Source organism: Mobula birostris, chromosome 14, assembly GCF_030028105.1.
Source record: "Mobula birostris isolate sMobBir1 chromosome 14, sMobBir1.hap1, whole genome shotgun sequence".
NCBI classification, from domain to species: Eukaryota; Metazoa; Chordata; class Chondrichthyes; order Myliobatiformes; family Myliobatidae; genus Mobula; species Mobula birostris.
The window spans coordinates 38,116,516-38,137,581 of NC_092383.1; the positions used below are offsets into that span (position 1 = coordinate 38,116,516).

The 21,066-nt window shown below is 46.3% G+C and overlaps 1 protein-coding gene across 1 annotated transcript in view; it reads left to right on the forward strand.

The window, feature by feature from the left end:
• fah (fumarylacetoacetate hydrolase (fumarylacetoacetase)) overlaps positions 1-19,355 on the forward strand; it is a 71,764-nt gene extending 52,409 nt beyond the window's left edge. Inside the window, exons 8-14 of the mRNA XM_072278400.1 lie at positions 4,672-4,771; positions 6,153-6,283; positions 9,991-10,066; positions 11,204-11,250; positions 13,819-13,920; positions 14,885-15,002; positions 18,887-19,355. Of these exons, the coding sequence (XP_072134501.1) occupies positions 4,672-4,771; positions 6,153-6,283; positions 9,991-10,066; positions 11,204-11,250; positions 13,819-13,920; positions 14,885-15,002; positions 18,887-18,966 (654 nt within the window). The 3' untranslated portion in view covers positions 18,967-19,355. The remainder of the gene's footprint in view (positions 1-4,671; positions 4,772-6,152; positions 6,284-9,990; positions 10,067-11,203; positions 11,251-13,818; positions 13,921-14,884; positions 15,003-18,886) is intronic.
• Positions 19,356-21,066: the final 1,711 nt, after the last annotated feature.

The window sequence follows — 21,066 nt, forward strand, 5'->3', positions numbered from 1 at the left end:
CTATATTTTACACTTTCACAAGGCAAATGGTCATGTGTACTGCGGTGCTGTGAACAGTTTACTCATCACCCCTGGAGTGACTTCAAGAATTCCATTGCTCAAACACAGGTAAATGGGGTGAGGCTCTCCTCGAACATTGCCTTCTGCCATATCTGCATCCCTTGCAGTCACACTTGGCAGTCCTTTCGACTAACACAACAAAAAATGCTGGTGAACGCAGCAGGCCAGGCAGCATCTATAGGAAGAGGTAGCCGACATTTCAGGCCAGACCTTCTCAGCCCGAAACGTCGACTGTACCTCTTCCTATAGATGCTGCCCGGCCTGCTGCATTCACCAGCATTTTTTGGGTGTTGCTTGAAATTCCAGCATCTGCAGATTTCCTCGTGTCTGAGTCCTTTCTACTGACCATTTTGGCAGTGCTGAATCAAAGGGACAAAGCATCCAGACAGCCCTACCCCTCCTTGTGCTTCAGTGCTCAAATCTCAGACTCAAGCTGGTCAACTCTGAGCTGAAGCTGCCCGAGCTGCAGATGTGGTTGCCATGGACGACACCAGTCTGCATCAGTTTGGTGGTCTCCAGCTGCAGCTCAGCACTTTTTCAGTTCCAAGGGTCTGCTGTGACACATTGCCCACACTCGGTGCACGCCTTCACTTAATTGCTCGATGTACTTGGCTAAGCAATTGGTTATCCTCTGGCTATTTGTCTTTTCACTAACTCTGCTTCAAGATGCAAGTTTTAATTAAAGGTGTGTAGTAGATTAGAATTGAGAGCAAACCCCCTCAAAGATGGAGTGAAAACCGTAATCACACCAGCCAAATGATCCCAGGTTCACCATCAGGTTATCTCGTGAATTAAAAAGTTGCATTTGATCCAAAATAGGGCCTTTAAGTAGATAACCATGCCTCACCGAGACTCTTCTCTCCTCAAAGTCTACGTGCCGGAAGAACTGTGGTTGCTGACTGCTGCACCCTCCAATCTGAGGTCTGGGTTGGTGACACCTCTACACCACACTGGCTCCGCTCGCCACTGCTGAGCAAACAGTGCAAGTCCCAGCTCCTTAAAATCTGTAGCAGCATAATAATGCAGAAACCATGCCAGAGTTTCCAAATTTGACAAATTCTATTAAATATTTGAGATCTGTTTGATTTATTGATTCCAGTCCAGACAAAGGGTCCTGATCCAAGACATTGACTGTCCATTTTCCTTCACAGATGCTGACTGACCCGCTGAGTTCCTCCAGCGACTTGTTAGTTGCTGCAGGTTCCGGCATCTGCAGTCTCCTGTGTCTTCCTCCTATTTAATCTAATCTCCTTCAAAGACTGCACGCTGTAATCTTAGCTGAGTGGGCAGGGCCTTGCTGTATGCTGGTGTTGTATTCTGAAGCACTCTTGCAGTCTGATGCTCTGCTGCAGGACCAAAGGCCTGCTGCCCGATCTGCTGTGACACCCTGTGAATGGGGCACTTAACCCACTTCACGTGATGTAAGAAGATCCAGTGCATCCGTTTAAAAAGAGGGACAAGGAATGTTGCTTTATTTCTCCACTAGTGTCCTCACATCTGTACTCCCAGAGTCCAGGACTCCACCGGGAGCTTATTTCATTGTGAATTTATTTCTGAGGCAGAGGTTTAAAAGGGCAAGTAACAGCTCAGTTCTGTAGGTGACAGGACACTGAACTTGCCAAGGTACCAGGCTGTCTGCAGAAGTTAGCTAACATGTCTTTGGCAAGTAGGGTGAAAATAAATCCAAAGGGTTTCTACAGTTATATTAATAGCAAAATGATAGTGAGGGATAACATTGGTCCCTTAGAGAATCAGAGTGGACAGCTATGTGCGGAGCCAAAAGAGATGGGGGAGATTTTGAACAATTTCTTTTCTTTGGTATTCACTAAGGAGAAGGATATTGAATTGTGTAAGGTAAGGGAAACAAGAAGGGTAGTTACGGAAAGTATGATGATTAAAGAAGAGGAAGTACTGGCGCTTTTAAGGAATATAAAAGTGGCTAAGTCTCTTGGTCTGGACAGGATATTCCCTCGGACCTTGAGGGAAGTTACTGTGGAAATAGCAGGGGCTCTGACAGAAATATTTCAAATGTCATTAGAAACGGAGATGGTGCCGGAGGATTGGCGTATTGCTCATGTGGTTCCATTGTTTTAAAAGGGTTCTAAGAGTAAATCTAGCAATTATCAGCCTGTGAGTTTGATGTCAGTGGTGGGTAAATTGATGGAAAGTATTCTTAGAGATGGTATATATAATTATCTGGATAGACAGGGTCTGATTAGGAACAGTCAACATGGATTTGTGTGTGGAAGGTCATGTTTGACAAACCTTATTGAAATTTTTGATGAGGTTACTAGGAAAGTTGACAAGGGTAAAGCGGAGGATGTTGTCTATAGGGACTTCAGTAAGACCTTTGACAAGGTTCCACATGGAAGGTTAGTTAGGAAGGTTCAATCGTTCGGTATTAATATCAAAGTAGTAAAATGGATTCAGCAGTGGCTGGATGGGAGACACCAGAGAGTAGTGGTGGATAACTGTGTGTCAGATTGGAGGACGGTGTCTTGTGGTGTGCCTCGGGGATCTGTACTGAGTCCAATGTTGTTTGTCATATAAATGATCTAGATGATGGGGTTGTATATTCCGTGCCTATTCTGGTATCTGTCCCCCACTTTTCCTTCGCTACATCGACGACTGCATTGGCACTGCTTCCTGCATGCATGCAGAACTCGTTGACTTTATTAAATTTGCCTCCAACTTTCACCCTGCCCTCAAGTTTACCTGGTCCATTTCTGACACCTCCCTCCCCTTTCTAGATCTTTCTGTCTCTGTCTCTGGAGACAGCTTATCCATTGATGTTTACTATAAGCCTACTGACTCTCACAGCTATCTGGACTATTCCTCTTCTCACCCTGTCTCTTGCAAAAATGCCATCCCCTTCTCGCAACTCCTCCGTCTCCGCCGCATCTGCTCTCAGGATGAGGCTTTTCATTCTAGGACGAGGGAGATGTCTTCCTTTTTTAAAGAAAGGGACTTCCCTTCCTCCACTATCAACTCTGCTCTTAAACGCATCTCCCCCATTAAACGTATATCTGCTCTCACTCCATCCTCCCGCCACCCCACTAGGAATAGGGTTCCCCTGGTCCTCACCTACCACCCCACCAGCCTCCGGGTCCAACATATTATTCTCCGTAACTTCCGCCACCTCCAACGGGATCCCACCACTAAGCACATCTTTCCCTCCCCCCCACTCTCTGCATTCCGCAGGGATCGCTCCCTATGCAACTCCCTTGTCCATTCGTCCCCCCCCATCCCTCCCCACTGATCTCCCTCCTGGCACTTATCCGTGTAAGCGGAACAAGTGCTACACATGCCCTTACACTTCCTCCCTTACCACCATTCAGGGCCCCAAACAGTCCTTCCAGGTGAGGCAACACTTCACCTGTGAGTCGACTGGGGTGATATACTGTGTCCGGTGCTCCCGATGTGGCCTTCTATATATTGGCGAGACCCGACGCAGACTGGGAGACCGCTTTGCTGAACATCTACGCTCTGTCCGCCAGAGAAAGCAGGATCTCCCAGTGGCCACACATTTTAATTCCACATGTCTATCCACGGCCTCCTCTACTGTAGAGATGGGGCCACACTCAGGTTGGAGGAACACCTTATATTCCGTCTGGGTAGCCTCCAACCTGATGGCATGAACATCGACTTCTCTAACTTCCGCTGGTGCCCCACCTCCCCCTCGTACCTCATCTGTTACTTATTTTTATACACACATTCTTTCTCTCACTCTCCTTTTTCTCCCTCTGTCCCTCTGAATATACCCCTTGCCCATCCTCTGGGTCCCTCCCCCCCTTGTCTTTCTTCCCAGACCTCCTGTCCCATGACCCTCTCCTATCCCTTTTGCCTATCACCTGTCCAGCTCTTGGCTCCATCCCTCCCCCTCCTGTCTTCTCCTATCATTTTGGATCTCCCCCTCCCCCTCCTACTTTCAAATCCCTTACTCACTCTTCCTTCAGTTAGTCCTGACGAAGGGTCTCGGCCTGAAACGTCGACTGCACCTCTTCCTAGAGATGCTGCCTGGCCTGCTGCGTTCACCAGCAACTTTGATGTGTGTTGCTTGAATTTCCAGCATCTGCAGAATTCCTGTTGTTTACTAGAATGAAGTTACAGAAAAAGGTTGAACAAGTTAGGTCTTTATTCTTTGGAGTGTAGAAGGTTGAGGGGGGACTTGATAGAGGTATTTAAAATTATGAGGGGGATAGATAGAGTTGATGTGGATAGGCTTTTTCCATTGAGAGTGGGGGAGATTCAAACAAGAGGACATGAGTTGAGAGTTAAAGGGCAAAAGTTTAGGGGTAACATGAAGGAGAATTTCTTTACTCAGAGAGTGGTAGCTGTGTGGAACGGGCTTCCAGCAGAAGTGGTTGAGGCAGGTTTGATGTTGTCATTTAAAGTTAAATTGGATAGATATATGGACAGGAAAGGAATGGAGGGTTATTGGCTGAGTGCAGATCAGTGGGTCTAGGTGAGAGTAAGGGTTCGGCATGGACTAGAAGGACCGAGATGGCCTGTTCCCATGCTGTAATTGTTATATGGTTATATGCTTTGTGCTTGTGATAATCAGAAGGAAAACAAACTGTAACTTCTCATCTTTTTTTCTTCCTAAATTAGGGCTTCTTTATAGGACCAGGCAACAAGTTGGGAGAGCCTATCCCCATATCCCAGGCACATGAGCATATCTTTGGCATGGTTCTTATGAACGATTGGAGTGGTAAGCTGACCGTTTCGTCATTGTCTCCCCAGTCAGGTGTTATGTCCGTTGTGGAAAAAACCCATGATGTGCATGAGAAAGAGATTTGTCTAAGTACGATGCTTGAAACCGTAATCGTAGTTTCTTATGTCATTCTGCTCATGCTGCTCTGGAAGTTAGTTCTGGATGTCTGGAATGGAAAGGGTAGAAGGCTGGGGAATGCCCAGCAGGTCATTCACTGCTGGAAACAGGAAGGATGATGCATCATATTTTTCTTCCTGGTGTTAATGGAACTAGTTAGAACTTTCAAGGCCCCTACAGAACCTGTGCTCCCTATGCCATTGACCAGTCCCAATCATGTTCTCTCATTGGCCTGTCATATCTTCTATTACCACCAAACTGCTGCTACTTAATTGTTGGTCTTCTTCAGTTATCATCCCCAGAACTGAATCTAATGCCTGGCTCTTTCTGGGTTAGTTCTCCCTGCCTTGGGTCTGTTGCCCCATTTTATAAGATCTTGACTTCTTTGAATGTAAACCTCAACTCCACGTTCCTGCCAACCTCCCAGAAGCCTCAACCACAGCCCACATCCTCAGTAAGTAGACAAAATGATGAGAGAAGTCTGGACACTGGGGAGGGGTGATTATAATTTCCTTGAGCTCCTCCATTCCTTTCAGTTCCTAATTGGAGTTATTATGATGTTACTTGTATCCTCCGGACGGAAGGTTAATGACCACTCAATACAACCTCCATCTACTTGTTTCCCAAAGTTAATTTCCCAGAATTGCATTCTGTAGGACCAATGTTCACCTTGTCAGCTCTTTTTAAATATCAGTGGAAACTCTTACTGTCATATTTCTGGCTACCTTTATATTGTGCTCTGATCTTGATTTGAACTTCTATCTTCATTTTCATCATGAAACTGATCTTCTCATCTCTATTCTCAGTCCACATCTTCAATCCGACCATCACTCCGCACCATCTGTTCTCCCACCCCCACGCCTATCTGCAGCCTGCATTCACATTCCTAACCTGCCCCCATCCTTGCTCACCTCCTCTTTCCCATGCTACGTGCACACTATCATTCCAATGTCATTCCAATCTTCCCGTCTTTACTCAGAATGTTGGGCTGAGATTACTGGATTCATGTACACGTCCTGATGCATTCTGATTTTATCCACTGTTCTCACACTCAGCCAGTATTTAACCTTCCCTGTGAGCCTCAGTCCATCCAAATATTGCCTTGCCTTGTTGTCAAAAATGTCACTGTTAAAACTTGGTTCATTCAAAGGATTGTAACTTGGTAGAACTTGGAGAGAGGGAGAGAGAGATTAGTGCCAAGGCTGCTTCACCTTGCTATCGCTTGCTGCTTTCAGCCTGAAGCTGGTTTTCTATTTTACAGCCCGAGATATTCAAAAATGGGAATATGTTCCCCTTGGACCATTTCTGGGGAAGAGTTTTGGAACGACCATCTCTCCCTGGGTCGTAACAATGGAAGCCTTGCTGCCCTTTGTAGTGGCCAATCCAGTACAGGTAAATGGCAAGGTTACTAGGTAACTGGCTGGCTTCATGTCAGTTTAACTATAACAATATTCCTGATTTACTTGATTAGAATGAAAGCTTGGCTTTGAGGTGTGGCCTCTGTTGTAAAAGATTGCGGTTAATTTACTGCGGCAGTTTACCGCAGGCCACAATGAAATAAATATCAGATTTCAGTAATGATGGTGGAGGATGAAGTATCGTTTGTTAGATGGCAGACAGCTACCAATGCTCTCTGGGATTGTACATTGGAATATTTATTGTCTGCAATCTTCTTGGTTTGACTTTCCCTGCCACTGCTCTCTTCAGCAATGCAGACCCAGTCTGGATCTTGTGCTCAACACTCTGCTTTGGAAACTTGGACCCACGTTGTGTTGAGTTCAAAGTGGGAGTGCTTTCCTTGAACCACTACCAAATACTCTATCCATTTGGCCCATCTCTGCTAGCCGCCTGTGGAACAATCCCATCAGCTTCCATTGCAACACACATAAAAGTTGCTGGTGAACGCAGCAGGCCAGGCAGCATCTCTAGGAAGAGGTACAGTCGACGTTTCAGACCGAGACCCTTCGTCAGGACTAACTGAAGGAAGAGCTAGTAAGAGATTTGAAAGTGAGAAGGGGAGGGGGAGATCCAAAATGATAGGAGAAGCCAGGAGGGGGAGGGATGGAGCCAAGAGCTGGACAGGTGATAGGCAAAAGGGATACGAGAGGATCATGGGACAGGAGGCCCAGGGAGAAAGACAAGGGGGGGGGGGACCCAGAGGATGGGCAAGGGGTATAGTCAGAGGGACAGAGGGAGAAAAAGGAGAGTGAGAGAAAGAATGTGTGTATAAAAATAAGTAACAGATGGGGTACGAGGGGGAGGTGGGGCATTAGCGGAAGTTAGAGATGTCGATGTTCACGCCATCAGGTTGGAGGCTACCCAGACGGAATATAAGGTGTTCCTCCAACCTGAGTGTGGCCCCATCTCTACAGTAGAGGAGGCCGTGGATAGACATGTGGAATTAAAATGTGTGGCCACTGGGAGATCCTGCTTTCTCTGGCGGACAGAGCGTAGATGTTCAGCAAAGCGGTCTCCCAGTCTGCGTCGGGTCTCGCCAATATATAGAAGGCCACATCGGGAGCACCGGACACAGTATATCACCCCAGTCGACTCACAGGTGAAGTGTTGCCTCACCTGGAAGGACTGTTTGGGGCCCTGAATGGTGGTAAGGGAGGAAGTGTAAGGGCATGTGTAGCACTTGTTCCGCTTACACGGAACTTGTAAGTTCTAGCACTTATCCGTGTAAGCAGAACAAGTCTGGCACTTATCCGTGTAAGCGGAACAAGTGCTACACATGCCCTTACACTTCCTCCCTTACCACCATTCAGGGCCCCAAACAGTCCTTCCAGGTGAGGCAACACTTCACCTCTGAGTTGGCTGGGGTAATATACTGTGTCCGGTGCTCCCGATGTGGCCTTCTATATATCGGCGTGACCCAACGCAGACTGGGAGACCGCTTTGCTGAACACCTACGCTCTGTCCGCCGGAGAGGGTGGGATCTCCCAGTGGCCACACATTTTGGTTCCGCGTCCTATTCCCATTCTGACGTGTCTGTCCACAGCCTCCTCTGCTGTAGAGATGGGGCCACACTCAGGTTGGAGGAACGGCACCTTATATTCCGTCTGGGTAGCCTCCAACCTGATGGCATGAACATCCACTTCTCTAACTTCCGCTGGTGCCCCACCTCCCCCTCGTACCCCATCTGTTACTTATTTTTATGCACACATTCTTTCTCTCACTCTCCTTTTTCTCCCTCTGTCCCTCTGAATATACCCCTTGCCCATCCTCTGGTTCCCCCCCCCTTGTCTTTCTTCCCGGACCTCCTGTCCCATGATCCTCTCGTATCCCTTTTCCTATCACCTGTCCAGCTCTTGGCTCTATCCCTCCCCCTCCTGTCTTCTCCTATCATTTTGGATCTCCCCCTCTCCCTCCAACTTTCAAATCCCTTACTCACTCTTCCTTCAGTTAGTCCTGACGAAGGGTCTTGGTCTGAAACGTCGACTGTACCTCTTCCTAGAGATGCTGCCTGGCCTGCTGCGTTCACCAGCAACTTTGATGTGTGTTGCTTGAATTTCCAGCATCTGCAGAATTCCTGTTGTTTGAGCTTCCATTGCCCTGCTCTTGCCCTGTAAATCTGTATTGAGTTCCCTGTCAGAACTTCACTGATTCTGCTTCCACACCCATCTGGACACCAGGCTCTAAGCCATCGTCACTCTCTGCGTATATTAAACCTTTTGTTCACAACTACGCCTCACCCCGCCTTGTACGTTTGCTGAGAATTCTTACAGAGTGGCCCCATTCTTTGAAGCACCCATTTATGGGAACTGCTTCTCTCTGTTTACCCTGAATTAAACTGATGACTCTGTCGTCTTCCAGGAGAACGACCCAACTTCCCATGTAACCCTGGAGCTGAGATGCCCCAACCTGCAGCCATCACGTCGGCACTCTCTCACCTTCAAGTCCCCCTATAGCTGGATGATTTGAATTGGAGACAATAGTCTGGTCTAGTGTTGAGCTGGCCAGCATTTTACAACAGCTCAGCTTAACCTGCTTCTGGCTTCTTCCCCCTTCCTTCGCAGTCTGATGAAGGATCTCAGCCCAAAACATTAACTGTTCATTCATCTCCGTAGATGCTGCCTGACCTGCTGAGCTCCTCCAGCATTTGGTGTGCATATCTCAGCTAAACCTTCTACTTGTATACTCTGTGCTTGGGTTGTGAATCCTGGATCACCATGTGTTTTACAAGCCACACTCTCAGCATGCCTTGCTACTTTCAAAAATGCAGATGCACCTACACCCTGTACAGACCCACACACCTTTTGGATCTACATCTCGATTCACTAGTGTCCTGACATCTGCAAAAGAGATTCTACCTGCATATCCCGGTCATCGATATGCATCACAGAAAGGAGAGTGTCAGCACTGAGCTCTGGAGAACACCCCTGGCTATCTTTTCAAGGCTGAGAAGTATTCCCTTCAATGCCACACACAAAATGCTGGAGGAACTCAGCAAGACAGGCAACATCTATGGAAAAGAGTACCTTCAATGTTTCAGGCTGAGACCCTTCATCAGGACTGGAAAAAAAAAATGAGAATATTCCCTTCAACCTGCTTTGTTACCCAATCAAAAGGCTCATTCAGCCTTACATAAATACACTTTGGAGGACTTTTATCAACTCTGGCTTCTGCAAATGCATATTAGCATTGTCCATCATACTGTTTCTAAATGCTTCCCCACCACTGAAGTTAACTGACCATCTTGTGATTGCCAGACATGACCTTGAACCTTGCTTTGAGCAAGGGTATTGAACCTCTCCTGGCAATTCCCCTGTGTCCAGGGGGAATTAAGAGATTGTGCTGCCTTCACACCTTCCTCAATATTGCCTGTTTTTTTCTGCACCTTCTCCTCATCATTTTTCGCCATAATTATCTCTGCCATCTTCTTTCCGCCCAGAATTTGGTGCAATCCTACTTGGCAAAAACAGATATTTATCTGGTATTCCAGCTAAGCCCTCCACCCCTTTGCTAGCCCAGTAGACATCCATTACTGTATTTAAGCACAGAATCAAGACTCTGACGGAGTGGGTGTTGAGTTTTAAGTATCTAATGCAGCTTGGAATGTCAGTTGACTTCATTGTGTTGATGTTTGGATTGTATAGGATCCCACGCCTTTGCCCTACCTACAAAGTGAAGATCCGTACACATTTGACATCAACCTTTTTGTTTCCATTAAAGGTGAGTTACAGAAAACTTCTATGTGTCATGCGTCACTTTTTAAATTTGGGGCAATGAAATCAATTGATAATTTTTTTAAAAATTCAATATTGTAACCTTATTTATCAACATCAATTTGTAAATACAGGCTGTTCCCAGCTAATGATGGGTTCCATTTTAGCAAGCGTCCGTTAGTCCAAAAGTACTGCAAATCACTCAGTATGGTAACTGTCCCACTACAGTACCTCCAGAGGGTGGGGAGAGGGAGAGAGCTAGGAACAGACGTGGGTATGTACATCACACACTTTTGAACTTAATAACATCATGGGAGCTTGCTCATATATACGGTGTCTATAAGTTGGCCGTTTCTAACCTGGGGACATCCCTTTACCTAGTGAGGGTGTTTCATTTCAGTTACTGATGGAAAGGATTGGTTCCTAATGAAGGATAAGAATGGGAACCTGTACATGAATTCTCAGGTCAGTGTTCAAGTGCTGGGAGAGTACTTTGCAACTGTCATTACCAGGGAGGAGGGTGCTAATAAAGTAACAGTGAACGAGGAGGAAATTGAAACACTGGATGCTTTAAAAGTTGATAGCATGAGATATTAGAAATACTGCCCAAAGATATTGACTCGGAGATGAAAATTTCATGAAGAGAGGAATTAGAAGCAGATTTGAAAAAGATTAATAATAGGAGGAAGGTTCTTGAAATGGGAATAGGGAAGACATATCCAGATAAGAGTTAGCCAATGTCCAGTCAAATTGGGCTGAATCAGTGCTCTAGCTATGCTTCTTGCAATCACCCACCTGGAGCTGACGTTTTACCTCACTGGATTTATTGGAAGTCAGTTGACTGAGAAAAAGGTCTTTGTTTTGTTGGAAGCCCTTGTCTCAGAGGGAAGAAACTACAATTTGTTTTAATGGAACAGTCTGTTTTCTAAATGTACAAAGAATGATGTTTGCTTAGGGGATGTAATCTATCAAATACTTCATAAAGTTTAATGTTCGCCCTTGTGTGCTTGAATCTGTTTAAAAATACAAATAAATTTCTATGACGCATTTTTGCTATTCCATTGACTTTTTTAATCCAGTAATTCAATTAATCAAACTATTGATATCTGATCTGGCTTCAAGAATTTTTTTTGTGTTGGTGCAGGTGAAGAGATGGCAGAAAAGGCAACTATCTGCCGGACCAACTTCAAGGTGAGATTGGTGCCCTGCATCCCATCATTTTCCAGTCACTGAATCCTACAACCCCACAGCAGGCCAATCAGCCCATCTTGCCCCAGACAACTACCCAACCTGTTTTGCACTTTACCAGCAACAGCATAGAATTTTCTGATTTAAATAAACTTCCAATTATTCAATTTAATGTCAGAGACCATATACAGTATACAGCCTGAAATTATTGCTCTTCACAGATATTCACAAAACAGAGGGAAAAAACAAACCCCAAAGAATGAAAGACAGAGAACATGAGAACCCCAAAGCCACCCCACGCACAAGCAGCCCCAAAGAATCAACCCTCGCCCTCCTCCTCCCTCCACTTGTTCCAGCAAACGGTTCAGACTCTCTGACTCCGCCCCAACTATGCAAGTAACAACAAGTCCTCGGAGACCATGATCAAAAATCAATCAGAAACCACTGTCCATCCCAACACTTCGACATCACAACATCCCTCCTGAAAATTACAGATGAATCTGCTTTATCATTCCCTCCAGGAGGGTGTCCCTGACTCTAGAAACACTTCTACTGCTGTCCGTGACTCCTCAGCCCTGAATCCTCTGGTTACTGAGCTTTCAGCCTCCAGACATGGGCTGGATTGCACAGAAATTGAATTGCACTAAGGTTGCTATTGATATCAGATCTGTAGCTCCCAAAGTAATCGTGAAATTGCCGGAGGGAAACGTTAGTGTAATTGGCACTTACAGTGGAGGTCGGGCAAGGAGTGTGGAAGTTTCATTGCTGCGTTGCTGAGCAGTGGAGCAGCTGATGATGTGCAGGGGGAGCAGGAACTGCCAACAATCAGGAGAGATCAGAAGCCAGGATTGGTACAAAGGGGCAGAAAGCCACTGCGGAGCAGAGGGGTTCGGCAGCGGTGACGGAGCAGGGGAGTCGCCGGTCCGGAAGTCAGGAGGTGTAATGGTGCAGAGGGCGCTGGTCATCAGTATCGAGCTGTGGAGGCCGGAGCAGAGGAGGCAGGGAATGAGTTGGGTGCGGAGGGCACTCTCAGACAATGCACGAGTCTGGTTTGTGATCCAAAACTCTACAGTGTGTCATCAACACTCCGATTAAATTAAAGCTCAGCTGAAACTGAGACTACTTCGTATAAGGAATGCACCAGCGATATCCTTTTAAAGCAAACAGGTTCCACTACTCACAGAGTAAAGTACGCCTTTTTGAACTGAGTGTGAATGATTAAGGTCATAAATCAAAACCTGGATTTTCTGGATCTCCCCGTGTCCCTCTGGTAGGTCACCTTCACCCCAATCCCTCTGGTAGGTCACATTCACCCCAATCCCACTGGGAGGTCACCTTCACCCCAGTCCCTCTGGTAGGACACCTTCACCCCAATCCCTCTGGTAGGACACCTTCACCCCAATCCCTCTGGTAGGACACCTTCACCCCTGTCCCTCTGGTAGGTCACCTTCACCCCAATCCCACTGGGAGGTCACCTTCACCCCAGTCCCTCTGGTAGGACACCTTCACCCCAATCCCACTGGGAGGTCACCTTCACCCCAGTCCCTCTGGTAGGACACCTTCACCCCAATCCCTCTGGTAGGACACCTTCACCCCTGTCCCTCTGGTAGGACACCTTCACCCCTGTCCCTCTGGTAGGACACCTTCACCCCTGTCCCTCTGGTAGGCCACCTTCATCCCAGTCCCTCTGGTAGGCCACCTTCACCCCAATCCCTCTGGTAGGACACCTTCACTCCAATCCCTCTGGTGTGTCACCTTAACCCCTGTCCCTCTGGTAGTTCACCTTCACCCCTAGTCCCTCTGGTAGGACACGTTCACCCTATGTCCCTCTGGTAGGACACCTTCACCTGAATCCCTCTGGTGGGTCACCTTCGGAGCTCCAAGCAAACAAAACAGATACAGAATGAACTCATGTGATGGGTGCTTGAGTAGTCTCAGTCTCTAAGGATGAAGTGCAGGGCGTGAGATTTGAATTAGCACTGCTGGTGCAGAAGTTACCCATCAGGAACAGTTAGAGAAAAGCTGCTGACATTCCATCAAATACCTGGAGCAAATGTTGTGGGGCTGCAGATTTCACACTGCCATCTACATTGATGGACAATCCTGCCCACCTGTACATGCTCACTATCCTTGCTTTCAAACCCCTCCATGCCCTTACTCTGTCTGTGGAGCCTCTTCCTACTCCCGCACCCCCCAGTATCTCTGCCTTCCTGGTGTTCTGGTGTTTTGCTCATTCCTGGTGATGACATTACTCCTTCCTCACTGTTACTCCATACTTGCTTACCATGCTGTCAGCCACCCAGCCAAAACCATGAACTTCCTCCCCAATCCCTTCTCCTTGCTGCATCCTTGCAATTCATTTCCTAAGACCTGCCTTCCAGTTACTCGTGACTTCTCCCTATCTCCTTGTCAGATGTTCTCTGGTGACACCTTTAAGGATGGCCTTCCGACCTTTTGGCATATTAAAAGTGACCAACATATGTAGGGAATTGCCTTTATAGGGTTTGCTGAATACACTTCTTTTAAAACAGAAATTAATGTGTTCTAATTCTGTTCTTCACTTTTCCTCAGAACATGTATTGGACAATGAAGCAACAGCTGGCTCACCATACAATTAATGGGTGCAACATAAGGCCTGGAGACTTACTGGCATCTGGAACTATCAGTGGCCATGTGAGTATCAGTCTCTTTCTCCTGTCTCACATTTCTAACAACTAACTGGAGGCCACTTGGTCCATTGAGTCTATTTTGGCTCTCAGATCAATCCCACCCACTTATTCCCCTTTAACCTATGAACTCTTCCCCAATTCTTCTGCCACCCCCCAACGCGAGGGGAAATTTAGAGCAGCCATTTGGCCTACCAGCCAGCACAAATTTAGGATGTGAGAAGAAACCAGAGCACCCCAGGGAGTCTGACATAGTCACTGTGGAAACATGCAAACTCCACACCGAAAGTGTCCAAGGTCAGGATGGAATCCAGGATGCTGGAACTGTGACACAGGTGCAGAGCCACCAGGCTGATCCCTGTCTCACCCAGTGGCAAAAGAATCCATGGATATTCACAGATCCAACAACACTGGAAAATGGTGTGGTATTCTTACTGATTATACACTATCTTTGCCGCATTTCTCTGCGCTTAATATGAACCTGCAGCTGACTTTGCAAGATTAATTGTTACAAAATGGCCACAAGATGCTGGAGGTTATGAGCAGAGCCACATATTCCCCTGTGAGTATCAGGAGGTTTGGGATTCCATGCAACTTTGCTGACATCTCCACCCCAAGACTTTCCCATCTATGCTGGTTGCTACTGCATGGTCAGAAAAGACACGATGGGTTGAAGGGCTGCCTTCTGTGCTGTACGAGTGTAATGCATGGGTGGTTGGCACGGAACTGGCTGGCTGAAGACTTTTTCTGTGCTGTCTAACTCTCTGATACCTGGTGCACAAACTCAGTACAGTTACACTGTGAGAATGACGAGCACTGGTTAACACATTACTTACTTCAGATCAAGCTGTTTTATGGTGTCTAAGATTTTGTATCTTTTGATAATTAATAATTTTTCAGTTTTCTTAATTGATAGCTTTTAAATGTTCTTGAACATTGTGTAATGGAATGTATCTGGCCGTGTACTGTAGAGCCCAGAGAACTTCGGTTCAATGCTAGAGCTGTCGTGGAAGGGAACAAAAGCCATTGACCTGGGCAGTGGACACAACCGCAAATTTCTTCAGGATGGTGACGAAGTTATCCTAACTGGTACGGCCACAGAGAAAATGGCATCGCAGGGCTTGCAGGGACTGGAGGGCTGTGAATCCAGACTGGCTTGCATCAGGTGTAAAGAAATCGGTGGCGGGGGGTGGGGGGGGTCCATATCCCCTGAAGCTGTTGGTCTGTGTGTGCTCAGCTTTCCAGCTTCTGTCCCTGATCCTTGGGCTATGTACATGCCACGCAAACGTCTGCATAGGAACTCAAGATCATTAATGCTGGCTCTCGTGAATCCAGCCTCACATTATTTGCCACAGCCGAAGATTATACAAGAAACCAACCAGTTGAGTGAGTAGGCAAAGATCTGGCAAATGGAGCATAATGTGAGAGAATGTCAAATTGCCAGGAAAAAAAACCTCAAAAGTATAATGTCTAAATATTGAGAAATTGCAGAGCTCTGAGACATAGAGGGATCCGGATATTCTTCAATTTAATATCAGAGAATGTATATAATATACAACCTGAAATTCTTACTCTACGCAGACATCCATGAAACAGGGAAAAAACTCCAAAGAATGATTGATAGAAACATGAGAACCCCAAAGCCCTCCCTCCCTCTCCTACACACAGGTGGCAGTAAAAGCTTCAATCCTCCCTCTCCTCCTCCTCCCACTTGCACCAGGGAAAGCATCAAATCACACCCTCCCCCCCCCCCCCCCCCACCACCCACTATGTGAGCCATAGCAAAGCTCCCAAAGAGACCATAATCATCCTAACACTTCGGTATCTCAGACAGTCTCTCTCCCCATCGAGGGAGGAAGGTGTTGCTCCTGCAACAGTGAGGGCGGGAGACTAGCAGCTTGCTGTTTCGATGCTGCTATCTTCTGCCTTGCTTCTCTGAGACCCCGTAAAGCTGATACCCAGGTATTGCAAGTGTTATCATTTATTATGAGAGAAATTAAATACAAAAAGTAATGCTTCACTTATATATAGTATAGGTGAGACCACATCTGGAGAACAGTGAACAGTGTTGATCTCCTGTTTAAATACGTCATAATTGATTCGGAGAAGGTTTACTAAACTCCAACCTAGAATAAGCAAGTTGTTTAATGATCTAAAGATTGGATAGGCTGGGCTTGTTCCCGCTGGAATTTAGAAAAGGTGAGAAAAAGTTTGATTGAAACTTATAGGGTCCTCAGAGATGTTTCCTCTTGTGAGAGAGTCTAGAAATGGGTGTCAATATTTAAAGATCAATGGTCATCCAATTAAGAAAGAGATGTGCAATTTTTCCTCTCAGATGGCTGTGAAACTTTGAAATTCTCTTCTTCAAAGTGTGCAGAGAGATATTGTCGATACAAAATGGTATCTAGGTGAGGTAGATCACTGATAAACAGGAATGCAGAGTTGGGGTTACAATCAGACATGATCATATTGAAGATTGGAGCAGGGTTGGGGGGCTAAGTGGCCTTTTCCTGCTCCTGATGCCAATGTTTGTCACTCCTATCTGGTTTTGACTTCTTCACTGACAAATGCTGGCCTTCAAGCTTGAAGTGAAAAGGAAACTTTGATGCTGGCCTGAGTTTTCCTTATAATGGAAAAAAGTCAAGTCATCTCTGGAACTTGTAACTTAAGGGTGATCCATTTATCTTCTGGAGAAATTACAGGCAGATAGCTCTTACAAAGGCACACAACACAAGGAAGGGTAGGGAGAGAAATAAATAACACCCCATATGCAGGAAGGAATGTAGAAAGGTAGGTGCTTACCCAAGGTTCTCATAAGGAGGGTGGTCACCTACCTTACCCTCGTTCTTCACAAAGTGGGTGGTATGTACTGTTTATGGAAGAAGTTGCCAGAGGAAGTGATTGAAGCATTTACAAGAACAGCATTTAAAAGACACTTTGACAAATACATGAATAGGAAAGATTTTGAGGGAAATGGGCTAAATTTGGGCAAATGGTTAGATTGGGCTGAAGGGCCTGTTTACATGCTGTATTAGTCTAGGTCTCTATTTCAGCATCTGCAGTGCCTTGTCTTTCCAAACAAATATCATGGCTAGGTATCCTGCACTGAGTGACTCACCTTCTACCACCCTAAAGCCTTTCCACTATCCACAGGGCACAAGTCAGGACAGTTTTGGAACACTCTCACCTTGCCTGGATAGTCTAAGAAGTACCACATCATCCTGGACAAAGCAGCCCACTTGATTGTGACGGGAATAAGGGGAGAGTAAAATGAGATGAGTGCAAATGAGTGCTTGATGGTGCAAATGAGTGTTGTATGCCCCTATACAAAGGATGCTCAGCATGGACTTGATGGGACGAAGGGCCTACTTCTGTGCTGTATGACCCTGTGCAGACGATAGTCAGCATGGACTTGGCCGTGAACCCTCATTCCCTCAACCAGTGTTCCACAGCAGCGGCAAAGCACACAGAAAGAACTTGCTGAGGTCTCTCCCGAGCCTTTCCTCACCTAGTGTGTCAGGACAAGGGCAGCTACTGAGCAGGTACAAGGGAACATTACCTCCTGCTGTTCCTCTCCAAGCTGCACACCACAGATCAGATCTGGGAATGCAATCTTCGTCACAGGTCTATGTCCTGCAATCCCCACCCCAACATCACATTCACAGAGTGAATGCACGGGTTCCAAAAGTTGCCTCACCGCCCCCTTCTCCTGGTCAGTAAGTGCTGGCTTTGTCAGTGACACCCTCCTTCCATAAGTAACTGAGAGAAAATCCCGGCGGTACCGGGGAAATAACCATATAACAATTACAGCATGGAAACAGGCCATCTCAGCCCTTCTAGTCCGTGCCGAACTCTTACTCTCACCTAGTCTCACAGACCTGCACCCAGCCCATAACCCTCCATTCCTTTCCTGTCCATATAGCTATCCAATTTAACTTTAAATGGTGGAAATACTTTATACTCAGCCTCTAATTCTTTACCTTGAGCTGTGAGTTCAGTGGTTCTCTCTGTTCTCTGGTACAGAAAGAAGGAACCTTCCCTTAAAAAATAGAAAATAGTTTTTGATCTTCTGAAAGTCAAATGACAGATAATTACATAATGATCACTACGGCATATAAAGAAAACAAAAGGCTTGCATCTGCCTGGGGTCATACAACACACAAACAGGCTCTTCATTCCACCAAATTCATGCTGACTACCTGAGCATTCATTTGCAGGAATCTCATTTTATTCTCCCCACGATCCATCACCCTCACTCCCACCCCCCCATTCACCTAAACAACAGGGGCTGATTAACCCCCATATCTTTGGGGTGTGGGAGGAACCTTGAGAAGCAGGCAGCATGTGTAATTCCCACACAGGCAGCACTGGAGGCCGGGAGGGGTGGAGAGGGAACCAGTCACTGGAGATGGAGGCAGAAGCTCCTCTCCCTGTGACACTGAGGCTGCTCCTGGTAATCGGATAAGCAGGGTGAAGCAGAGGGGGGCTAGCAGTGAGTGAGCATCCAGCAACAGCCCTGGTGAAGTCACGCCGTTTTCAGGCGCGCCAGGCGCTTTGTATATTGAGCTGGCAGCTGAGCTTGCTCTGCCTCGCCTCAGTGCGGGAGGGGGAATGTCAAAGGTATCACCTGGCATCAGTGCTACCTGAGGGAGAAAAGCTGGGTGGCGAGGCAGGGAGAACAAGGGGCACACCACCCCTCAACAAAGTACCTTCACTGTGGAAATGGGCTCGGCCACAATCTATAATCTGACAGTAATTCCACCTTGTTTTAAATACACTTGACGCAGTTAAAAGCAACTCAATGTAAAATAGAAACCAGACTGTTGGAGGAGCTTAGCAGGCCAGGGAGCATTGTTGGAGGCAGAGGGATGGGCCTGATCTACTGAGATCTTCCAGCACTTTTTTGCTCCAGATTACAGCATCTGTCATCTTCTGCGTCTCCAGTGTTAATATGATTTTCCTTTTGCTTTTAGGATTTTGCCAGGGCAATGGTTATCGAGTCGGCTTCGGGGAATGTGCTGGGAAAGTGCTTCCTGCAGTTCAGATGTACTGAGCATGCCATGACTGAAGACCGAGGGATGCAGCCCAGTTTCCCCTGCGACCATTACTTGGTGGAATTGCTCTTGACTGACTGCTCCCTCGGTCCACATTTACAACTTATGGGGTTGCTCATCTCGTGATTGAATGCTGTGATTTGTAATGCTTTTTTAAATCCAACCTGGGATCCACCGACCTCTTGTTTAGTGGTATTGATCCAAAGCACAAAGCAGGTTGGGGACCCCTGAAAACACTATGCTCTTAAAGAAAATCCTAATGATGTCTTATTGTGAGGAAGGGATACATTTATTCTCTGCTGAATTTTAAGCCAAACATTTCAGAGTGTATTTCAGAATTAACTGTTGTGAAGTGATGATATTATAATAAAAGTTGTCATTGAAAGGATCATTGTGTCTGGAGCTTGTACTAGATGTATATAAGAAATCCTTACATTTATATATCACCTTTAATGACCCTTCAGATGCTCCAGGGTGCCTCACGAGATCTGACGTACTTTTGTAAGAGTTGTAATTTAGGGTTGTCCAATCTGGCCAGGATACCCTGCAAACACCAATGGCAGATAATCTGTTTCAGTGATGTAGGCTGAGGATATGCAATAGAGCTCCAATGCCCTTACCCTTGGAGAGCACAGAAATCAAACAGATTGAACATGAATTTCACACCTAGAACCACTCCGTATAATCAGCCACTGAGTAATGGGAATGCTTTAGGTGCTTTAGTTACTAAGGTTATCTGAGTTGATTGTCACTTAATTATTGAATGCTTTTTGAAGGGTATTTGGTGGACACACCTCAGGATGGGATGGAAGAACATCATAAGAAATATTTAGCAGGAAAGCTGTGGATACTGGAACTTCTACCTATGTTTAAGAAAGGTGATGGAACATGTTATAGACCCTCTCTGGGTTATGAACACCCAATGTTTGGAGATCCCATCCCTATGAAGGAGTTCTTATGAATATTATTCCATCTGAAGGAAGACCAGTCTTGTAAAAGAAAATCTGTTTACATGTAACCTCCCCACAGCAATTAGTCATCATTGCCTCTTAAGAGCACAGGCTGCCAGTTTCACTGCGGGAGGCCACTTATGAGATTTGCTTTGGACATTGACAAGCAATCACTTGTTACCTGTGCAACCCTACTCTGTTCAACAGTGTAACATCGACTGATACCTCAGGTCCATCAAAACCGACCACTGAGTGTGGGGCATCCTGATTCTGTGCCACTGAAACTAGACAAGGGGAAGACAAATAAAGGTCATGCTAATTGACCCCCTTTGACACCATTCTTTACAATGCTGTGGGTGTGTGTGTACTCTTATCAAGTGACTTTATTGTATTTTACAACTTATCATCAAAATTGACTCATAAAACGGTGTCTCCTTTGCTTGCATCTTTGGAAATGGCTCTATTTCCATCTTTAATATCTCTATTTTTCCCTCTCAGGGTTCTTTTGAAGACCCTGACCTGAAGTTACGCACTGACTATGGTTCTTTGCAGGAATGGGACCCACTTTTGGGGTTTCAGGAATGGCCATTATTCGGCGTGCCAAGGGCTTGGCCTAAGTGCTTCACTCATCTTTGGAGGACCGAGATTTCGTAGCTCTGGAGATGGGGCGATTGGAGATCAGTGTCCAGGCAGGAGACTGGTGTGTCATGAGAGATGACACGATGCTGGGGGAGTCCAGAACCAGAGGCCACAGGTTAAGAATAAAGGGTAGGCCATTTAGAATGGAGTTGAGGAAAAACTTTTTCACCCAGAGAGTTGTGGATCTGTGGAATGCTGTGCCTCAGAAGGCAGTGGAGGCCAATTCTCTGGATGCTTTCAAAAAAGAGTTAGATGGAGCTCTTAAAGATAGTGGAGTCAAGGGATATAGGGAGAAGGCAGGAACAGGGTACTGATTGTGGATGATCAGCCATGATCACAGTGAATGGTGGTGCTGGCTCGAAGGGCCGAATGGCCTACTCCTGCACCTATTGTCTATTGAGATGGAAGATCTAAGGCTGTGTGCCCAGAGACCTGAGATCTTTGGGCACAGAGCTCGGAGAAAGTGAGGCAACGGACTTTCAACATCGTAAACCAGCGAGTTGTTTGTTA